The sequence below is a fragment of the Ceratotherium simum genome, chromosome 7 (assembly GCF_057802395.1).
Source record: "Ceratotherium simum simum isolate JZ-2026a chromosome 7, ASM5780239v1, whole genome shotgun sequence".
NCBI lineage: Eukaryota > Metazoa > Chordata > Mammalia > Perissodactyla > Rhinocerotidae > Ceratotherium > Ceratotherium simum.
The window spans coordinates 27676812-27697361 of record NC_141906.1 but is presented as its reverse complement, the minus strand read 5'-3'; the positions used below and the strand labels follow the sequence as shown (position 1 = coordinate 27697361).

Here is a 20550-nt window from a genome sequence, read left to right as displayed (position 1 = left end):
AACCCTAAACTTGAGAACTGACCTATAATGAACACATAGTGAGTTCCTCATCATGCTCAGATTAGAACCTTGCTGTTTATCGTCACTGGGTGGCACATCTTCACTGATAGATCATGGGAGGAAACGCTTTAGGCAATGCAGAGTTGAGCTGCCTTTCTTTTCTTTTTTTTTTTTTTTAACTTGGTCTCCAAAGTCACACTTTTCCATTTGAGTATGCTTTTTAGAGCACTCTAGAATGACAGGATTGAAAAAAGAAGCCTCATTTTTTATTAACTATATTTTGTTGAGCAACTAGGTACCATGCATAATGCTAAGCACTTTTAAATATCTTCTCATTTATATCTCAAAAATGTCTCTAAGAATTAAGGACCATTAGCCCCATCTTACCAAGGAGCAAAGTAAGACTTGGAGAGTTTAAATAACTTGACCTAGGCAAAACAGCTAGCAAGTGACAGAGTAGGGTTTTCAGTCTTGGGAGCATGTATGTAGAACCAACGCTTTCGGCCACTTTGTTATCCTGTCACTTGATGATGTAAGATCAATGCATTCTGAGTGGAGTATGTAGAAATATGCAAGATTTCTATGCTGTAGTCTAAGGAAAGACAAACAAGAGGTTCTTTGAAGTTTGACCAATGTCTCCCAAGGCTGAATGTTATCACCAGAGGAAGAAGGGTCGCTTGTAAGGAGTGTTCTCAGACGGTTGGGGGAATGTGCACATGCCCAAACACCATATGAAATCATGGAAACCATCCATCTGAAACTGGAAAGTCACTAAAGGGATATCACACAGGAATAGAATGGTAGTTAACACTGACCCCTTATCTTCAGGTTTACCCAACCAGATTATTACATATTATATGATATAGTAACACCTGAGTGAGGCAGATGGAAACTGAATGCAGCAATAAACAGAAAGTGACAAGCTCCTACTGTACAGAGTAGTGCACATCTGTCCCATCAAAACTGGCTGAGTGAGACTCCTACCATTTTCATTTTCCATTACCCATAGTTGTGTTCTGGACTATTAATCTTGGGCTGGATGGACACCTGGGAGTCACAGGTGTTAACAGGAGCTGGAAAGACCTAGAGTTGAATCTCAAATTTACCATGTACTTGCTATGTAATCTTGGACAAACTATTTAATCTCATATTAATTATATCAACTGGATATATGGAACAGACATTTGTCCTATTTTACAAATGGTTAAATACACTTAGATTATGAATGCTATACTTTCCAAGACAGTACTGGTACATACTATGTTCATTAAAGAGTGCTTTCCTTTCTAAAGGATAAAGCTTCCTTGTTGTTTGGACTGTCTTGTTAGTTTATCATGAAGAGTTATCCATATTGAAGAATCATAAAAACCTATTGGGGTGTTCATCTATAAAGGAGCCTTAATGTCTTATTTGTAGCTATTTAACGTGTTAATTGAATCTAGGAAGTCTGGCTGAAATTAAGAGAAGGTAGGGATTCTAAATATTTCCAGATAGTTTATTATCTCCTAATGTTTTTCTCTAATGACATTATTTTCCTGAATCCATTAATCAGTGTCTTTAACTAGAAGGATGCTTCATTCATCTTTTCCTAGGCACTATACTGAAGATACAAAATATGACATGTTCAATCTCAGGAAGTTCATGTTTTCATTCAACACATTAAATATTAGGAGCTGAACATACAAAGATAAAAGAAAAACTCTTCCCTCTGATTTCTCATTCATTCATTTTTTCAACTGTTTGCTATAATGAGTACACATATCTTCTTTTAATGGAATTGTGCACCACAGCTATGGGTCAAACACTTGATATAAGGTGTAAGGTCACGAAAAAGACATACACGAGTGAAGATGTTAAAGCCATAGACAGAGTATCAGAATTGCCAATTTGCGTCCCTCGGAAGTTAGCATGGGAGATTCTATGAAAGCTCAGAAGGTACTTAATATAGCTTCAGTAGGGGGTGGGGGAGGATGTAGAGGAGAGAAGACTTCCCAAAGGAGGTAACCCCTGAGCCGATCTTTGAATGACAATTAGGAATCAGTAAGGGAAAGAATACTGAGGAGGATGGAAGGTGTAGCAGGATAACTTTGTCAGATGCCAGTTTTCTGATTCTGAGGATACCACCAGGCTCTCCCACACCACAGCTGGGAACAAATATTACAGGATTGTATCCTTTCCTTACAACATTTTTATGCACTAACGGGAAAGCAGCCTCATCTATGATGCTGGGGCCACACTATAACCACACAATGAAAACCCTTGCCACCTTCTTCCTTGTGGGTATCCCAGGTCTGCAGTCTTCACATCTTTGGCTGGCTATCTCACTGAGTGTCATGTATACCATAGCCCTGTTGGGAAACACCCTCATAGTGACCATAATCTGCATGGATTCTACTCTACAAGAACCCATGTACTGCTTCCTGTGTGTTCTGGCTGCTGTGGACATTGTTATGGCTTCCTCTGTAGTGCCCAAGATGGTGAGCATCTTCTCCTCAGGAGACAACTCCATCAGCTTTGGTGCTTGTTTCACTCAGATGTATTTTGTCCATGCAGCCACGGCTGTGGAGACAGGGTTGCTGCTGGCCATGGCTTTTGACCGCTATGTAGCCATCTGTAAGCCCCTACACTACAAGAGAATTCTCACACCTCAAGTGATGCTGGGAATAAGTGTGGTCATCATCATCAGAGCTATCACACTTATGACTCCATTAAGTTGGATGGTGAGTCATCTACCTTTCTGTGGCTCCAATGTGGTTCTCCATTCCTACTGTGAGCACATGGCCATGGCCAAGTTGACATGCGCTGACCCCATGCCCAGTTGTCTCTACAGTCTGATTGGTTCCTCTATTATTGTGGGCTCTGATGTGGTCTTCATTGCTGCCTCCTATAACCTGATACTCTGGGCAGTATTTGGTCTTTCCTCAAAGAATGCTCAGTTGAAAGCATTAAGCACATGTGGCTCCCACATGGGGGTTATGGCTCTGTTCTATTTACCCGGGATGGCATCCATCTACGTGGCCTGGCTAGGAAAGGACATAGTGCCTTTGCACACCCAAGTGCTATTAGCTGACTTGTACCTGGTCATCCCCTCCACCTTAAACCCTATCATCTATAGCCTGAGGACCAAACAAATACGGGAGCGAATATGGAGCAGGCTGATGCACTGCCTCTTTGACCACTCCAACCTGGGTTCATGAACACAAAGTCTGCTAAGACCTTCAGCATTCCAGCCAACTTCAAAGATGTCTTACAGATCTCTGGAGTTGGGTTGCTTTACCTGGCATCATAGAAGTTCTAAGTGGGAGCTATAAAGTGTATCTTTGCATATCTTTTTAATTTCTTGGAAGAATGAGAATGAAATGATTGATTTTCTGACTATAGTTTTTAATGGTTTCAATCAACTAGTATCCAAATCACAGATAAGTTTGGGTAGGGAATATAGATCTGGGGTTTTTCTTTCTTTAGCTTCTCACCCATATTTCCTGCTTAATATCCTACCAGTCCCTGAGCAGAACAAACCAACCGTTCGGTCCCCCCACACTTGGCTGATTTTCTCAGAATTGTTCATCTCCTGATGAGATTATATGAAAGCAGCTATTAATATATGACCCTGGCTTCTGGCCCATTGATGAATCCACTCAACTTGGGTCATGTGCTCTCACCTGGACCAGGGTCTTTCTCCAGTCAAAATGGTACCCAGTTTATCTGAGGAGATATAAACTTGGATCACTGATGGTGTCCATTTTCCAACATATGATCTTAGAAAGAAAAATCAGTTCCACAGCAAGAGAAGCAGATTAGCAAGACGGAATTAAGAAACTGAGTCTCTGGTTCTCAGGTTCCAATTCTTTTTGGACATCCAGGTGCATCCCTGTTATTAAGTTGTATAAAATACTTCTATATCCTTTTAATATATCCCCTATTGTTAAGCTAGCTGGACTCATTGTACTAATCACGAGCTTTTTGTTTGCAAGCAACAGAAGCTAAGGCATATAAGTTTGGTTTGTGTCATCTTTTTCCATGCATCTGACTCCTGGTTGTGTAACTGAGTTTTAAGACACAAAAGTGAAGAATCAAATATAACACAGGCGTTTCTTTTTGTGCACACGTCTAAAGAGGCATGCCCTGTGATGAAAATTTTAATAGAGAACAATATGAGTAATGAAGCTGAAATGCCACTACTCTTCTTCAGGTCACCAGATACTTAACTAGGTTTTGTTTTTATTTTCCCCTTTCAGAAAGTCTTTTTTTTTTTTTTAATTTTTTGTTTATTGCAGTAACATTGGTTTATAACATTGTAAAAATTTTAGGTGTACATCATTGTACTTCTATTTCTGCATAGATTACATCATGTTCACCACCAAAATACTAATTACAACCCATCACCACACACATGTACCGAATTATCCCTTTCACCCTCCTCCCTCCTCCCTTCCCCTCTGGTAACCACCAATCCAATCTCTGTCCCTATGTGTTTGTTTATTGTTGTTATTATCTACTACTTAATGAAGGAAATCATACGGTATTTGACCTTCTCCCTCTGACTTATTTCACTTTGCATTATACCCTCAATGTCCATCCATGTTGTCACAAATGGCTGGATTTCATCGTTTCTTATGGCTGAGTAGTATTCCATTGTGTACATATACCACATCTTCTTTATCCATTCGTCCCTTGATGGGCACTTAGGTTGCTTCCAAGTCTTGGCTATTGTGAATAACGCTGCAATGAACACATGGGTGCATGTACCTTTACAAATTGGTGTTTTCAAGTTCTTTGGGTAAATACCCAGCAGTGGAATAGCTGGATCATATGGTAGTTCTATCATTAATTTTTTGAGGAATCTCCATACTGTTTTCCATAGTGGCTGCACCAGTTTGCACTCCCACCAGCAGTGTATGAGAGTTCCCTTCTCTCCACATCCTCTCCAACACATGTTGTTTCCTGTCTTGTTAATTATAGCCATTCTGACGGGCGTCAGGTGATATCTCATTGTAGTTTTGATTTGCATTTCTCTGATAGTTAATGATTTTGAACATCTTTTCATGTGTCAGTTGGCCATCTGTATATCTTCTTTGGAGAAATGTCTATTCAGGTCTTTTGCCCATTTTTAAATTGGGTTGGTAGTTTTTTTGTTGGTAAGATGCATGAGTTCTTTATATATTTTGGAGATTAAGCCCTTATCAGAAGTATGGTTTGCAAATATCTTCTCCCAATTGTTAGGTTGTCTTTTCGTTTTGTTGATGGTTTCCTTTGCTGTGCAGAAGCTTTTTAGTTTGATGTAGTCCAATTTGTTTATTTTTTCTATTGTTTCTCTTGCCCGGTCAGACGTGGTGTTTGAGAAGATGTTGCTAAGACTAATGTCGAAGAGCGTACTGCCTATGTTTTCTTCTAGAAGTTTCACAGTTTCAGGTCTTACATTCAAGTCTTTAATCCATTTGGAGTTAATTTTTGTATATGGTGTAAGGTAAGGGTCTACTTTCATTTTTTTGCATATGGCTATCCAGTTTTCCCAACACCATTTGTTGAAGAGACTTTCTTTTCCCCATTGTATGTGCTTGGCTCCTTTGTCAAAGATTAGCTGTCCATAGATGTGTGGGTTTATTTCTGGGCTTTCGATTCTATTCCATTGATCTGTGTGTCTGTTTTTGTGCCAGTACCATGCTGTTTAGGTTACTATAGCTTTGTAGTATATTTTGAAATCAGGGAGTGTGATACCTCCAGCTTTGTTCTTTTTTCTTAGGATTCCTTTAGCTATTCGAGGTCTTTTGTTGTTCCATATAAATTTTAGGATTCTTTGTTCTATTTCTGTGAAAAATGTTGTTGGAACTTTGACAGGGATTGCATTGAATCTATAGATGGCTTTAGGAAGTATGGACATCTTAACTATGTTAATTCTTCCAATCCAAGAGCACGGAATATCTTTCCATTTCTTTGTGTCTTCTTGAATTTCTTTCAGAAATGTTTTATAGTTTTCGGTGTACAGATCTTTCACCTCTTTGGTTAAGTTTATTCCTAGGTATTTTATTCTTTTTGTTGCAATTGTAAATGGGATGGTATTCTTAATTTCTCTTTCTGCTACTTCGTTGTTAGTGTACAGAAATGCAACTGATTTTTGTATGTTGATTTTGTATCCTGCAACTTTACCATACTCGTTTATTACTTCTAAAAGTTTTCTGGTGGATTCTTTGGGGTTTTCTATATATAAAATCATGTCATCTGCAAATAGTGACAGTTTCACTTCTTCCTTTCAAATTTGGATCCCTTTTATTTCTTTCTCTTGCCTGATTGCTAGGACTTCCAGTACTATGTTAAATAGGAGTGGTGAGAGTGGGCATCCTTGTCTGGTTCCTGTTCTTAGAGGGATGGCTTTCAGTTTTTCACCATTGAGGATGATATTAGCTGTGGGTTTCTCATATATTGTCTTTATTATGTTGAGGTACTTTCCTTCTATATCCATTTTATTCAGAGTTTTTATCATAAATGGATGCTGTATCTTGTCAAATGCTTTCTCTGCATCTATTGAGATGATCATGTGATTTTTATTCTTCATTTTATTAATGTGGTGTATTACGTTGATTGATTTGCAAATGTTAAACCATCCCTGCATCCCTGGAATAAATCCCACTTGATCATGGTGTATAATCTTTTTAACGTATTGTTGTATGCGATTTGCTAGTATTTTATTGAGGATTTTTGCATCGATGTTCATCAGTGATATTGGCCTGTAGTTTTCTTTTTTTGTGTTGTCCTTGTCTGGTTTTGGTATCAGGGTAATGTCAGCTTTGTAGAATGAGTTAGGGAGCTTCCCCCCCTCCTCAATTTTTGGAAGAATTTGAGAAGGATAGGTATTAAGTCTTCTTTGAATGTTTGGTAGAATTCACCAGGGAAGCCGTCTGGTCCTGGACTTTTATTTTTGGGGAGGTTTGTGATTACTGTTTCGATCTCCTTACTGGCGATTGGTCTATTCAAATTCTCTACTTCTTCTTGATCCAGTTTTGGAAGGTTGTATGATTCTAAGAATTTATCCATTTCTTCCAGATTGTCGAATTGGTTGGCATATAGCTTTTCATAGTATTCTCTTATAATCTTTTGTATTTCTGAGGTGTCTGTTGTAACCTCTCCTCTTTCATTTCTGATTTTACTTATTTCTGCCTTTTCTTTTTTTTCCTTGGTGAGTCTAGCTAAAGGTTTGTCAATTTTGTTGATCTTTTCAAAGAACCAGCTCTTGGTTTTATTAATTTTTTCTATTGTTTTTTTGGTCTCGATTTCATTTATTTCTGCTCTGTTTTTGATGATTTCCCTTCTTCTACTGATTTTGGGCTTTGTTTGTTCTTCTTTTTCCAGTTCCTTCAGGTGCATTGTTAGATTGTTTATTTGAGATTTTTCTTGTTTGTTGAGATAGGCCTGTATTGCTATAAACTTCCCTCTTAGAACTGCTTTTGCTGTATCCCATAAATTCTGGCATGTCGTGTTTTCATTTTCATTTGTCTCCAGGTATTTTTTGATTTCTTCGTTAACCCAGTCGTTGTTCAGTAGCATTTTGTTTAATCTCCACGTATTTGTGGCTTTTTCTGATTTTCTTCCTATAGTTGATTTCTAGTTTCATACCGTTGTGGTCAGAAAAGATGCTTGGTATTATTTCAATCTTCTTAAATTTATGGAGACTTGTTTTGTGGCCTAATATGTGATCAATCCTGGAGAATGTTCCATGTGCCTTTGAAAAGAACGTGTATTCTTCGGTTTTTGGATGGAATGCTCTGTATACATCTACTAGGTCCATCTGTTGTAGTGTGTCGTTTAAGGCCAATGTTTCCTTATTCATCTTCTGTTTGGATGATCTATCCGTTGGTGTAAGTGGAGTGTTAAAGTCCCCTACTATTATTGTGTTACTGTCTATTTCTGTTTTTATGTCTGTTAATAATTGCTTTATATATTTAGGTGCACCTACATTAAAAGTGCGTAGATATTTACAAGTGTTATACCCTCTTGTTGGATTGTTCCCTTGATCATTATGTAATGCCCTTCTTTGTCTCTTTTTACAGTTTTTGTTTTAAAGTCTATTTTGTCTGATATGAGTACTGCTACCCCAGCTTTCTTTTCATTGCCATTTGCGTGGAGTATCTTTTTCCATCCCTTCACTTTCAGTTTGTGAGTGTCTTTAGGTCTGACGTGTGTCTCTTGTATGCAGCATATATATGGGTCTTGTTTTTTTGTCCAGTCAGCCACCCTATGCCTTTTAATTGGAGCATTTAGTCCATTGAAGTTTAACGTAGCTATTGATAAGTATGTACTTACTGCCATTTTTTAACTTATTTTTTTTTCTCAGTGTTTTAGTACTCCTTCTCTGTTCCTTTCTTCTTCTATACAGAATTGATGGTCACTTTAGTTTGACCTCTGTCTGAAAGCTGTACTCTTTAACTCCCCTCCTCCCTCATGTTTTTGATATCATATCTAACCTCTTTGTTGTGCATTTGTATCCATTACTTTCTAATCATGGAAATACATAATTTTTCCTATTTGTGGTCTTCTCTTTTCCCCTTAAATCAGTCCCTTTAACATTTCTTGTAGCACTGGTTTCTTGGTGACAAACTCCTTTAATTTTTGCTTATCTGGGAAAATTTTGATCTCTCCTTCCATTTTGAATGATAACCTTGCTGGGTAGAGTATTCTTGGCTGTAAGTTTTTTCCTTTTAGCACTTTAAATATATCGTGCCATTCTCTTCTAGCCTGTAAGGTTTCTGCAGAGAAGTCAGCTGATAGCCTTATGGGGTTTCCTTTGTAAGTAACTTGACATTCTCTTGCAGCTTTTAGGATTCTCTCTTTATCTTTAATTCTGGACATTTTGATTATGATGTGTCTTGGTGTGGGCCTCTTTGGGTTTATCTTGTTTGGGGCTCTCTGTGCTTCCTGTACCTGGATGTCTGTTTCCTTCCTTAGGTTAGGGAAGTTTTCATCTATTATTTCTTGAAATAGATTCTCTGACCCCTTGTCTCGCTCTTCTCCTTCCGGGACACCTATAACACGGATGTTAGTGTGCTTGATGTTGTCCCAGAGGTCCCTTAGACTGTCCTCAGTCTTTTTAATTCTTTTCTCTTTTACCTGTTCACCTTGGGTAATTTCTTCTAGTCTTTCGTCCAGCTCACAGATCCGTTCTTCTGTATCCTCTACTCTGCTTTTGAGTCCCTCTAATGAATTTTTCATTTCCAGTATTGTATTCTTCATTTCTGATTGGTTCTTTTTTATATCTTCCATTTCTTTGTTGACATTCTCACTGAATTCATCTATTCTTCTCCCCAGATCAGTGAGCAACCTTAACACTCTTAGTTTGAACTCTCTGTCGGGTAGGTTGCTCATTTCTGTTTCACTTAGTTCCTTTTCTGGGGTTTTGTCCTGTTCCCTTACTTGGAATGTATTCTTTTGCCTCTTCATTTTGCCTCTTTCCCTGTGCTTGTGTCTACGTATTAGGTAGGTCAGCTACGTCTCCTGCTCTTGGATAGGTGACTTTATGTAACTGATGGCTTAGGAGGCTTCCAGTGTGCTTCCCTCAGTTCTCAAAGTTCCAGGGGTGACCCCTATGTGGGCTACGTGTATCCTTCTGTTGTGGCCTGTTTGCTCTCCCTGTAGGCGCCCAGGGAGGCTGAGTTATGCTCCTGGCCAGCTGTTGTAATGCTCAGCTGCTTGTAGTTGTTGTGGGCCCTTCAGTCTCTTTATCAGGTGTGGGGATCCCCAGCACAGTTGGCTGCAAGTTCTTTTTTTTTTTTTTTTAAAGATTTTATTTATTTTATTTTTTCCCCCCAAAGCCCCAGTAGATAGTTGTATGTCATAGCTGCACATCCTTCTAGTTGCTGTATGTGGGACTCGGCCTCAGGATGGACGGAGAAGTGGTGCCTCGATGCACACCTGGGATCCGAACCCGGGCCACCAGCATTGCAGCGCGCGCACTTAACCACCAAGCCACAGGGCCGGCCCAGCTGCAAGTTCTAATACCACATTTGTGTTGCAGTATTTCTTTTAAGTGAGTAGGCCCCCACCGTGGCAGGTTGTTAGGCTCAGGGCCTTACAATTGCTGTAAGCTTCTAGTCTATTAGGTCTCTTGTCAGCTCTCTGAGGATTGCAGCTGGGTGGGGCTGGCCTCAGGCACAGGAGCACCCAATTGTTTCAGGTTTTGGAAGGTGGAGCAAACCTCCTATGTGGGTCTTTGAGAAGTACAAGTCTTCTGCGCCTGAGAAGCCCTGCCGCCCACAGGTCCACACACACAGTCAACACAGTCCTGCCCCGTGTGGGTGCCCCGACCTCCCGAAGTGGACCCAGTCTCTCCAGGGCGGGAGCCCCACACACTCTGCCACCACCCCACACTCTCCACCTGCTCCTTGTGCCCACCCTCACCTGCTCAAGTCGGCTCAGTTGCCAGGCTGCAGAGAATCCAGTCACTAATCTATGCAGGCCCACAAGTTGCCTGAGGGCTTGTTGTTGGGTGGGGCCAGTCTCTAGGGTGGGCTGCCTGCCCTGGCTAAGCTGGATTAAATCGGTGCTCTAGCGGGTGGGGCAGACCCTGGGCTAGCAGGCCTCAGGGAGAACTCCAATGGTGTCTGTGTCAGCACGCCCACACCAGGCCACAACAATGGCCGCTGCCAATGTCCCAGTCCCTGGAGAGGTCTCACCCCTCACCGAGATGCACTCAGGGCCTATTAGGTGAGTCTCTTGTCACCAAAGCACTGTACACCTTTCTTTCTGGTGATTTTAGGGTGCTTCCTGAAAAGGGTGAGTTTGCGCGCGGGCCCTTTAAGAGCCAGTTTTAGTTTCTTTGTGAACCGGGTTTTCTGGGGGTGCTCCCCAGTGTTTTAGTAGCAGGCACAGTCAGATATTATGCCGCTGGTCTCGATTGTGCTGGGTCCACAATATGCCAACAGCGGGGGCGCTCCCCGGCTCAGGGCCCCGCGTCTCCAGGGAGGCTGCGTACCTGTGAGCTGCTCCCAGTGGCCGTGACGCTGGCGGCTTGTGAAGGCGGCGTTTTTCCTCTCCAGAAGGGAGTCTCTGCCTCTTCCACCTCAGTTAGGATTGTCCGTTGTTGCAGGAGTTCCTCTCATCCAGTTTTCAGTTCTGTCTCAGGGGTAATTTTTCCACAAGTAGTTGTAAATTGGCTGTGTCCATGGGAGGAGGTGAGTTCCGAGTCTGCTTACGCCTCCATCTTGACTCCTCTCTCCCTTTCAGAAAGTCTTAAATTGAATAATCAGTAGATGTTAAAAGAAAAAGATTTCTTATGTAAGAGATATGTACATATTTGACTCTGGTATATTTGAAAATCATAATAAAAGATAGTTTCCTAATAATATTGATACCAAGTTATTGTATCTGAGTCTTAATGTCTGCTTTCTACTGATGGGGGAAACAATGTTAAATCATAGAGGGTACTGAAAATTAAATATAATAATGAATGGAAAGCACATAACTCAACATCAACATACTGTGTGTACTTAAAAACTATACCCAATAAATTTATAATTTCATAATTTTAAGGTGTAGTTTTAGGCTTATTGAAACTGCAGTCCTCTGTAGATCAGCACACATGTGATGGGACCCACAGCAGACTCACAGTGTTTGGATCTTAAGAGATTACAACCAAACCTGCTTGAAAAAAAGGGAGACTGGATTTCCTGTGGGGAGTTGCAAACCCAAGGATGTACCATCTGTCTCTATCTTTTGCTGAACCCAAGCATCTCACCCTTTTAGTAGCCTTTCCCCTCAAGGCTCAGGCATTGCACCCTTTGGTTCTGTGCTAGTAAACAAGGATGGGCAAAGCTCATCCCTGCCTTGTAGTAAATGATCTCACCAAGTCTGAAATGCCACTCCAGATATTCCAGGAAGGTGGAGGTACTTTACCCTCCACATTACTACCTGACTCTTCCCCTTCTGGACCACTTTTGAAATTATCCATCTAATTAGTTTTTGAACAGGGTTATAATTTAGTACTATCCAGTCTTTCATGCTGCTATGAGGCAAGAAGAGCTTACTTTTGTTTTGATTCAAAGCATAGTAATGAAAGGTTCCTCAATTAAATATTTATCAACACACACACACAAACACAGTGCCAGACTGGGGCTACAATGGTGAACCAGACAAATAAGCCTTGTCTTCATGGGATTCTTAGAAGGAAGGTGTACCCTAGAGAACAGGGTTTTCATACACTTAAGAACTTCAGTCTTCTCTCTTGGTCTTAACAATCAGACAATACTAAATAAACAATGTGTTTAAACTTGTAATTCTTCCAACAAGTAATCATCAGCTTATAAATCAGCTTATAAATGTCAAAAAACCCCAACATAGCACATTAAAAATAAAGCCATTCCACTCCTTCATTCTAGGTTTGAAGGAATTTATCACCTAATAATCTTCTTTTTCTCAGAACCTTTCAAGATTGGTCCTAATAAAAACATAGCAGAAGAACAACATTGATTTGGTTCATAGCCTCTTTTTCTAAGTGTCCACGGACATAACTGGAAGTACTTCCTGAAGATCCATTTCTCAAGTCTGCAAACAATTTTGCAGGGAGTACCCACACACAAAGACATACAGTCCCTCTAACTTAGGTCAGATCAACTCTTTGCAAGATCAGGTCTGTGACTTACCGGTTCATTCCCCTCCAAGGAGATGATGGAAACTTCTCCCCTCTACTGCTAACAGTGCAGGAGCAACTTGGAAACATGGTGGGTAGAATGAGCTTATTTCTCCATTTTGGCCTGTTTCACATCCTTCGTATGTGAACAGCCAATACAATGAAAGTAGAAAGATGATTTTTGCTATACTTTATTACAGGAATTACTTTGCTTCTGCCTATACCTAACCTTGTATCTACTTTTCTGCCCAATCCTAACCCAACAGTCACTACCTTCAAGTGTAAACTACCTCAGAGGTTGTGTTACACAGCATCACAGTGACAATATGTAATGTACGTGTTGTAGACCTTGCAATAAGCAAAGCCATTAGTTCTTATATACTTGCCTTGCAGTTGGTTTCCAGCCACAATGAGTCTCACATCATACTATTAAGAGATTTAATGAACTATTTTTGCACATACAAAATTAAGTCTATATATCAAAAGCCCAGATATACAGTCTTAAGTCCCTTTCATTGTACACATGGCTTTCAAACTGACATATGTGCCTAGTCCAATTTTTTCTCCCCACTCTTCCTTCCTGCTTTCCTCCATCTGTAATAGATTTAGAGAAGAGAAAAGCAGAATATTATGTAGTTACCAGAACCATGAAGATTCTCTTGGTGACATAAAAGGATGCAAACTCTGGCCCAACCAGCTTGTGGGTGAGCCTTCCTTGCAGTGCATTTATTTTACATTTTTCTACTTATTATTTCCATTCTCTACCCTAATGTCACCATCCCCATTCTAATCCAAAGACAAATACATATACCAGTTGCACAATATATCACTGTGGCTGTAGTTTGCCACTGGCATGGGCACCTTTCTGTCTAAAGGGCTCTAGACCATCAGGAGAGGCCCTAAGAAACAAAAGTCCTGCTTTCAAGACACTGGCTGTCAGAAAGTGCGATAGGAAGGTGACAGGCAAAATCCATGGCTTGCTTTCCTCCATCCTTGAGAAAGAACGAAAGTACAGGATGGATCTGAGAATTTCACAATAATCCTGTGAGGCAGGAGAGTATGCAGTTACCATACCCACATTTCCACTGAGGACACTTGAAAATCTTTCAAAAAAGTGAGATGTTTCAGACCCAAATGTAATGAATGACATATAGACATGTGACCTGAGAAGCCAGTTTGTCAATCTTCTATTATTTGAATGTGAGAAATACTTTATAATCTTTACAATCTTTTTTCAGCAGCTTTATGAGAAATAACTTGCTGCATTAAGGCCATTTCAGTTTCTTCATCCATAAATTGAAAATAAGAACAAGGCTCACAGGGATTCTGATCCTGACATGTAGAGAAAAGGGCAGGACCAGAACACAGGTCTCCTTAGAGTGTCAGATAGAGAGATTTGCCCAGCTTGTGCTCCAAGAGGTGATGGCCACTGGGATGGTCTGTGCAATGCTGCAAAGCATTTATTTTTCTGGTTAGGAGGTCAGAGAGCTGGGGTCAATTATGGGTTACTCAGAAGTAACCAAACTTGAATGATGAAGATGAAGATGAAGCATCCTCCAACTGGTATCAGCACAGAAACCAGCTCTGGACATGGACAGTATTCTCTTGGTTTGTTGGTCAACCCTATCCAAAGGGTTTCCTGAAGGTTGGATCTACTTCATCATCGTCACTGACTTAATCAGGGCACCAACAAGGATGGGGAAGATGGGCATGAGCTACAGAAATGACAGAGTCCTGATCCTCAGACCCGCTCTGATCTTCACCATCAGCCCTGCCAGGCTTCCCTCATAAGGTTCCACTGCTCATTTGACTGAGCCTCAGCATTTTCACATGAGTGGTTTAGAGAGAGGCTTTGGCCCAGTGGCAACACACCAGTGGGTCAGGCAGAGGAATCCCTGGATTCCCAGCTTAGCTCAGTTTAAGGGGGCCCTTGTCCATGGCAAGGCCCTCCAAGATCCCTCCAGGTAAAATTCCAAGGCCTCTGGCTAGGATGGAGGCTCTCTTAGTCCTCCCCATCCGGGCAGCAAATGGTCAGAGGAGCGGTGTTGTTGGCACCAATGCTGTAGCAAGGACCAAATAAGGCATGGGGCGCCCAGGGAAGGGATAGCGGGGGAAAGTGAAAATGTGGGAGCCATTGTCAGTCACACTGTAGAAGGAGATATCTTCCTCATAATCCAGGAAGACTCCCACCCGGCGGGGAGGGACTGGCAAGGACAGGAGGGGGTATTCATCAGTGCCTGCCCGGTACTCATTTCCCTTCCTCAGCCTTATCACCCAGAATCCATAGTGGGGGGATAAATAGACCACCTCCTTCCGATCTACATTTTCCTTACACACGCCCAGGCCCCATTCAGACCTGTCTCCCACCTCCACCTCCCAGTAGTGGCGGCCTGAGGAGATGCACTGGCTGCCCAGGATGATGTTGTAGTGGTAAAATTGCTCAGGATTGTCTGGCAGTTTCTGCTTGGTGTCTCCATAGTGCGTGCATTTTCTGTCCTAGGAAATGATTAGGTGGGAATAATCAGTGTCTGGATCCAGGCATACATCAGCTAAGGAAAAATCTCCTGGATGGTAACACTGATAGAAACCCTGGTCTGAAACAGTGGTACACTGTATACGGGTACACTGTATACATATACACTGATACAGGGGGGCATGGGTGAGCTCTCCCTGATAAATACAGCCCCAGATTTCTCAGTTTGGAGTGAGGGGCTAGATGAGGCATCTAGAGGGCATAGAAGATTATGGACCAGCACCTGCTTTTCAGCAGGTACTGGCACATGTTTCTTTTCCACTTCCAGGTCTGCCCAGGACCGATTTTGCCTTATGGGGCTGCCAGGGGCTCCAACGATGGGAACATACCTGTTTAAGACTTCCTGAATATCCTGGTAGGAGAAAAAAAAAAGCACAACCTGAGTATGTGCTGTTCCTTGCAGGGACCAGACAGACCCCAAGCTCTGGGAGGGGGTTTCTCTAAGGGAAAGCGAGGCAGAGAGCAAGGCTGGAGAGAAGGCCTTCAGATGTAGAGGGGAGAAGCCTACAGGAGGGGAGCAGGTCAGGCCAAGTTCTGGCTGGACTGGTCAACTTCAGGCTCCATCTCAAGACTCTCAGGCCAGAGAGTAGATGTTGTCCCACCTATTAGGGTATAACTACAAGGGGCTGGGTCATCCATTCACCTGGGGATAGAATGCAGACAGGCTATTTGGGATCCATGTCTGGCTGACAGGCCCTACTGGAGACTACAGAATCCTCTCTCCTGGAGTCCCAGGCTATTTTCAGCTCTTACTCAAGTTTCCCAAGAAAATCGGTTACTCATGTACATCATCCAGGAGATAAGCCTCAGAGACCTCTCTTCCAGCTCCGCAATCATCCTCCACAGGACCCGGCTCTGCTGCAGGAGCTCATTGTGATTCATCTCCAGTTTCCGCATGGTCTCCCCCTCCTCCTGCTCTAGGCTGGCCAGAGCTGCAGCTGCCTCTATCTCTAGCCGCCGCCCTGGTGGCTGTTTTTTCTGTAGTAATTACCGACACTTCTCAAACTCCCACACGATACTCTGCTTCCGGGGTTTCCACTTGTATCTGCAGAGCCAAGATCGGAAATTGGCACTGACATATTTCGAGAAAGGGCCACCCAGGATTGAGGACACTGGCATATGCATGCACATATACTCTGTCATGTTCTGGTACCAACCACGTGCCTGGCACTGTAGGGGCCAAGATAAACGATGCTATTTTTCCCACCTGTCTGTTCCCACAGCTCCAATACAGGCTTCTGTGTTCCTATTCCTACCCTAATTGACCCCAGTAGGGCCCAGATTATTATCTTGGTACTATATATTCTGGACTATTTTCCTTTTTCAGAATAATATATTCTATTTTCAGAATAATGACCAGAGGCATTACACTTAAGCCTCTAAGGCAGTGTAACGTGACGACACTGTTAGATGCTTTTGCTTCTCACTAGTATCATATCAACTCAATATGCTGTTTCAGCCTGGTTCAATGTTACCTTCAATGTTACCAAAAGATGTGATAGTTTGGTAGTTATGGGCTTCAAATTTATGTCAGAGATGATTTTCCAATATTTTAATAACTTAACTTTTAGTAAATATGCTCTAACCCGGGGAAAGAGAAACAAACTATGCTTCACTAAGCATTGTATAAACGATACTACTGTGAGCTAACACATTAGTGAGGCGCGTACTTTTCCTTTCTCACATATGAGGACACAAGCTCGGAGGTTATTCCTATATCGTAATCAAAAAAATGGAATTGAGAGCTTCCAAGGCCTGCCTACAGCTGCACACCCTTAGAGAAAGCGGATATGAGGACCCCTGGCTATCTGATTTCAAACTCCATGTTCTGCCTCACAGAAACGAGGAAGCTACCATTGGTCAGCTCCAGGACAACACAGGGACCACACAAGCTCCTTTCCGCAGGTGGCAACCTGCCTTCCAACTGGCAGTTTGTTTCCTCTCACCGACTTCCAGCTTCCAGGCCTCTTCTTGCTCCTTCCTCAGATGTTCCAGCGCCTTATGCAGTTTCCACGGAAAGAGATAAAAACCTCATGAGGACACCTTGGGCAGCCCAATTTGATAATGAAGCTTCCTAGCATTGGTAGGTGATGGGGATACAACTGTCCCTCAGAGGATGGGCCAGGAAGAATGGGAGAAAAGGGAATGCCACAGAGGGAGAAGATTCCTGCACAGATGACATCACGGTAGCTTTTGATCTGAGAATCATCCAACTCCCATAGTCTCTAAGTTTCTGTAAAGTAGAAGACAAGGTCCATTTCCAACCCTGTCAGAAAATGACCTTGGACTTTCCTATCTATGCCTCTTGTTATTCTTATCTGCATTGTTGTCCTATGGCCTCCTGAAACCTTGTTATTCAGAGTGTGGTCCAAGTGGGTCGGCAGCAACAGCATCACCTGGGAGCTTGGTAGAGATGCAGAATCTCAGGTCTCACTCCAGGCCTCTTGAATTAAAACCTGAATTTCAACAAGATCATTGGGTGGTTCCTATGCACATTAAAGGTAAGAAGCACTATCCCAGAATACTAATGCAAGAGATTACTTCTGGATAGCATAAGTGTTCTGATAATAACATAAGCCATTTTACTAAAGATTTATCAAATGCCACATATGGCTTAAGCACTAAACATACATTTAATAGTCACAATCCCTTGAGACTGGCATTACCTCCGTTTTGTAGAAAGAAAACTGAAGCTTAGAGAGTGAGCTACTCAAAGTCACTCAGCTAGTCAGTGGTTGGGCTGCGATTTAACCCGGTTCTTTAACGCCTATGCCTATGTTATACTGACTCTCTATTCTTATACTCTCAAAACTAAATGAGTGAGTAATATTTTCAATTTTTTATAATTTCTTCTCAAATAGGAAAACAGTTAATTCACAAGATATGTCTTATATTCTTACCTTTTAATCTCAACTTCAAGGAAGAAAGTTAAGACCAGTATTTGGTCAGTGGATCACAGATTCATTGGGATAATGATTCGGATAAGATGTGTCAGCATGGAGATCTGAGGAAAGAGCTAGAAGCTATAAGTTGATGAGTGTAGCTATAAAAAAGGAGCAGCAGGCATGTCAGAGATTACATTTCCCCTCGAAAAAAAGACTTGGTAGAGGACAAAGAACACTGGTGGAAGAGCAAGAAGACCTGAGTCCCAGCCTTTTGATGTTCCTTTGACTAACTGAACTTAAAGTCAGAAGGGACCTGACAATGTGACATTAGATAATCTCACGCAAACCTAAAAGACTGAGCCATGGTTCCTTCCAGCTTTAAAAGCAATAAGCATGATCTCAAATTTCTAAGCCTCACCTTTGTCAATAAAAGGATGGAGTTCAAGTGGCTCACCCAATGTGACATGACTCTTTGTGGCGCTGCCAGGAGGAGTTCAGGTTCTGACAGGTGCAGCCTTGACTACCTTATGCCCAAACTCTTCCCAGGCACACAGAACCCCAGCTAAACCAAACTGGTCTCCTTCAAATTCTCAGTACAGAAAGCATCTCTGGGTTAGGCATTCAGCATTGTGGGGTTCGGAGATGGGTGTGCAGGTGGGAGGGAAGGAAGTCAAAGGACGTCATAAATGCAAGGAGAGCGTGGCTCATGCATCAGGTCCCAGGGATATGTGAGTGTGAGGAGCCAAAGAAATGAGGTCTCCTTTTGTCTCTGGGGCCCCTGGTTATATCCTTGTTCTGCAGATAGCGAAGACAGGGGCAGAGGAGACATGGGTGGCTAAGCTTCTTCTCCCACCTCATACTCCCAGGTGACATCCTCCATGGGCACGAAACCGTGGGCCTCATGCTCAGGGGCGATGGCTGCAGGCCTCACACATGATCAGGCCATCCTCTTTGCTGAACATCTTTAGCTGTTCCCTGTGGAGCTCAAACACAACCTCCTTCAGCCTCATTCCTGGTTGCAGCCCTAGCAGACGGAATTCTTCTACAACACTGGCCAGCTGCTAACTAGGCCACAGGTTCCTTGGCTGGACAGGAGCCCGGCAGAGGGAACACATGTAACCACAGTCCTGGGGATTCTCCTGGGACCTCTCAGGGTCCAGAGAGAAGCTGTGGCCACAGTCAATCCTCATGGGCTCCCTCAGGAAGGTCATGCAGATGGGACAGGCCACTTCTTCCATAACAGCATCTACCAATGCTGCAAGATCCATGGTCCTTCTCACTCCCTCCTCAGAACATGAAATAAACCAGGGAGAGATCGTGAGTGCTGAGAAGAAGAAAATAAAAACAAGTAAGAGAAAAAAGTAATAGAAAAGCAAAGAGATCAGTAAAAAGATAATTAATGACTGAAAAAACAAGTTCCTCCTTTGAATCCTTTGTTGACCTTGTTTAACAGGCACTGGCCTTCCCAATTGAAGTTCTGAATGGGTCTCATTACTCACATCACACAAGGGATATTTGGGGATGCTAAAAGAGTGGAAGTTGGGAGTTCTCAGTTTTCATCTATTTGGTCATCTCTGACCCTCCTCTGGGTTCACTCACCAGACCATTCCCACTCCACCTCGATCCTGCTCTCCAAATCAGTATTGCTCCTCTTGAACTTGGGTAAGGTCACATAAAATGTGGTGTTTCATATCCAAAATAAATCCATAAATACACCTAGCCTCACTCTCTGGTATGTTTATAAGTATATTTATATACTTCAATGTACAGAAAAGGTAATGTGCCAGAAGCCTATTCCCTATATGCTCATTTTTTTTTGTCTTGTGTTGCACACTAAAGGGTAAGGCATAAGGGAATCAGCAATACTTTCCCAACACCCTGTAAACGCCTGCCTACTCCTCCAGCACTAACCTTCACTAAGATGCCAAGACACTCTCTCCAGTGATACATTAGAAGCAGATACAAACAAACTCTCCTTGCAAGATAAAAACAAAAAAGGTCATCTGATGATAATGAAACCCATATTGATGAATTCACTACCCCAGCAAGTAAGGGAGATTTCTGCCAGGGACACATATGGGTACAGAACTTGAATGGTCAGTGGCAGGCTCTTGGCACAATTGGCCTTATTTATTTTTTCACTTTGCAAGTTTGTGTTACCAGTTAGAGTCTGCAAAGTGAAGAGCCATGTTGGTCTTAGTCACTGCTGTATCCTGAGAACCTCAACAGGGCCTGTCCTGCAGTTATTACTGAATAAATATTTATTGAATGAATAAATCAGCTAGACAGAAAATAGTTCCTAAACCCAAAATTTTTTATGATTTGTTAGGTAATTGTGAGCATACTATACATTAATAAAAATAGCAAGCACTCCTTAAGCACTAACACTATGTGCCCTTCAGTATTCTGAGCATTTTATATGGATTAACTCAGTTTATTTCACAACTCTAAGTAGCAACCATTATTCTACTTTTCTCATTTTACAGATTTCTGAGGATCTGCTATAGCTCTTAATG

At 42.0% G+C, this 20550-nt stretch overlaps 1 protein-coding gene and 1 pseudogene across 1 annotated transcript; one reads left to right on the top strand and one right to left on the bottom strand.

The window, feature by feature from the left end:
• The first annotated feature begins 2222 nt into the window (after positions 1-2222).
• Positions 2223-3197, top strand: LOC101403332 (olfactory receptor 52I2-like). The gene has a single exon (XM_004433925.3). The coding sequence runs from the start codon at positions 2223-2225 to the stop codon at positions 3195-3197; it is 975 nt and encodes a 324-aa protein (XP_004433982.2).
• An 11421-nt stretch (positions 3198-14618) lies between these two features.
• On the bottom strand, positions 14619-19302 carry LOC101396559 (E3 ubiquitin-protein ligase TRIM68-like; annotated as a pseudogene).
• Between the last annotated feature and the right edge of the window lie 1248 nt (positions 19303-20550).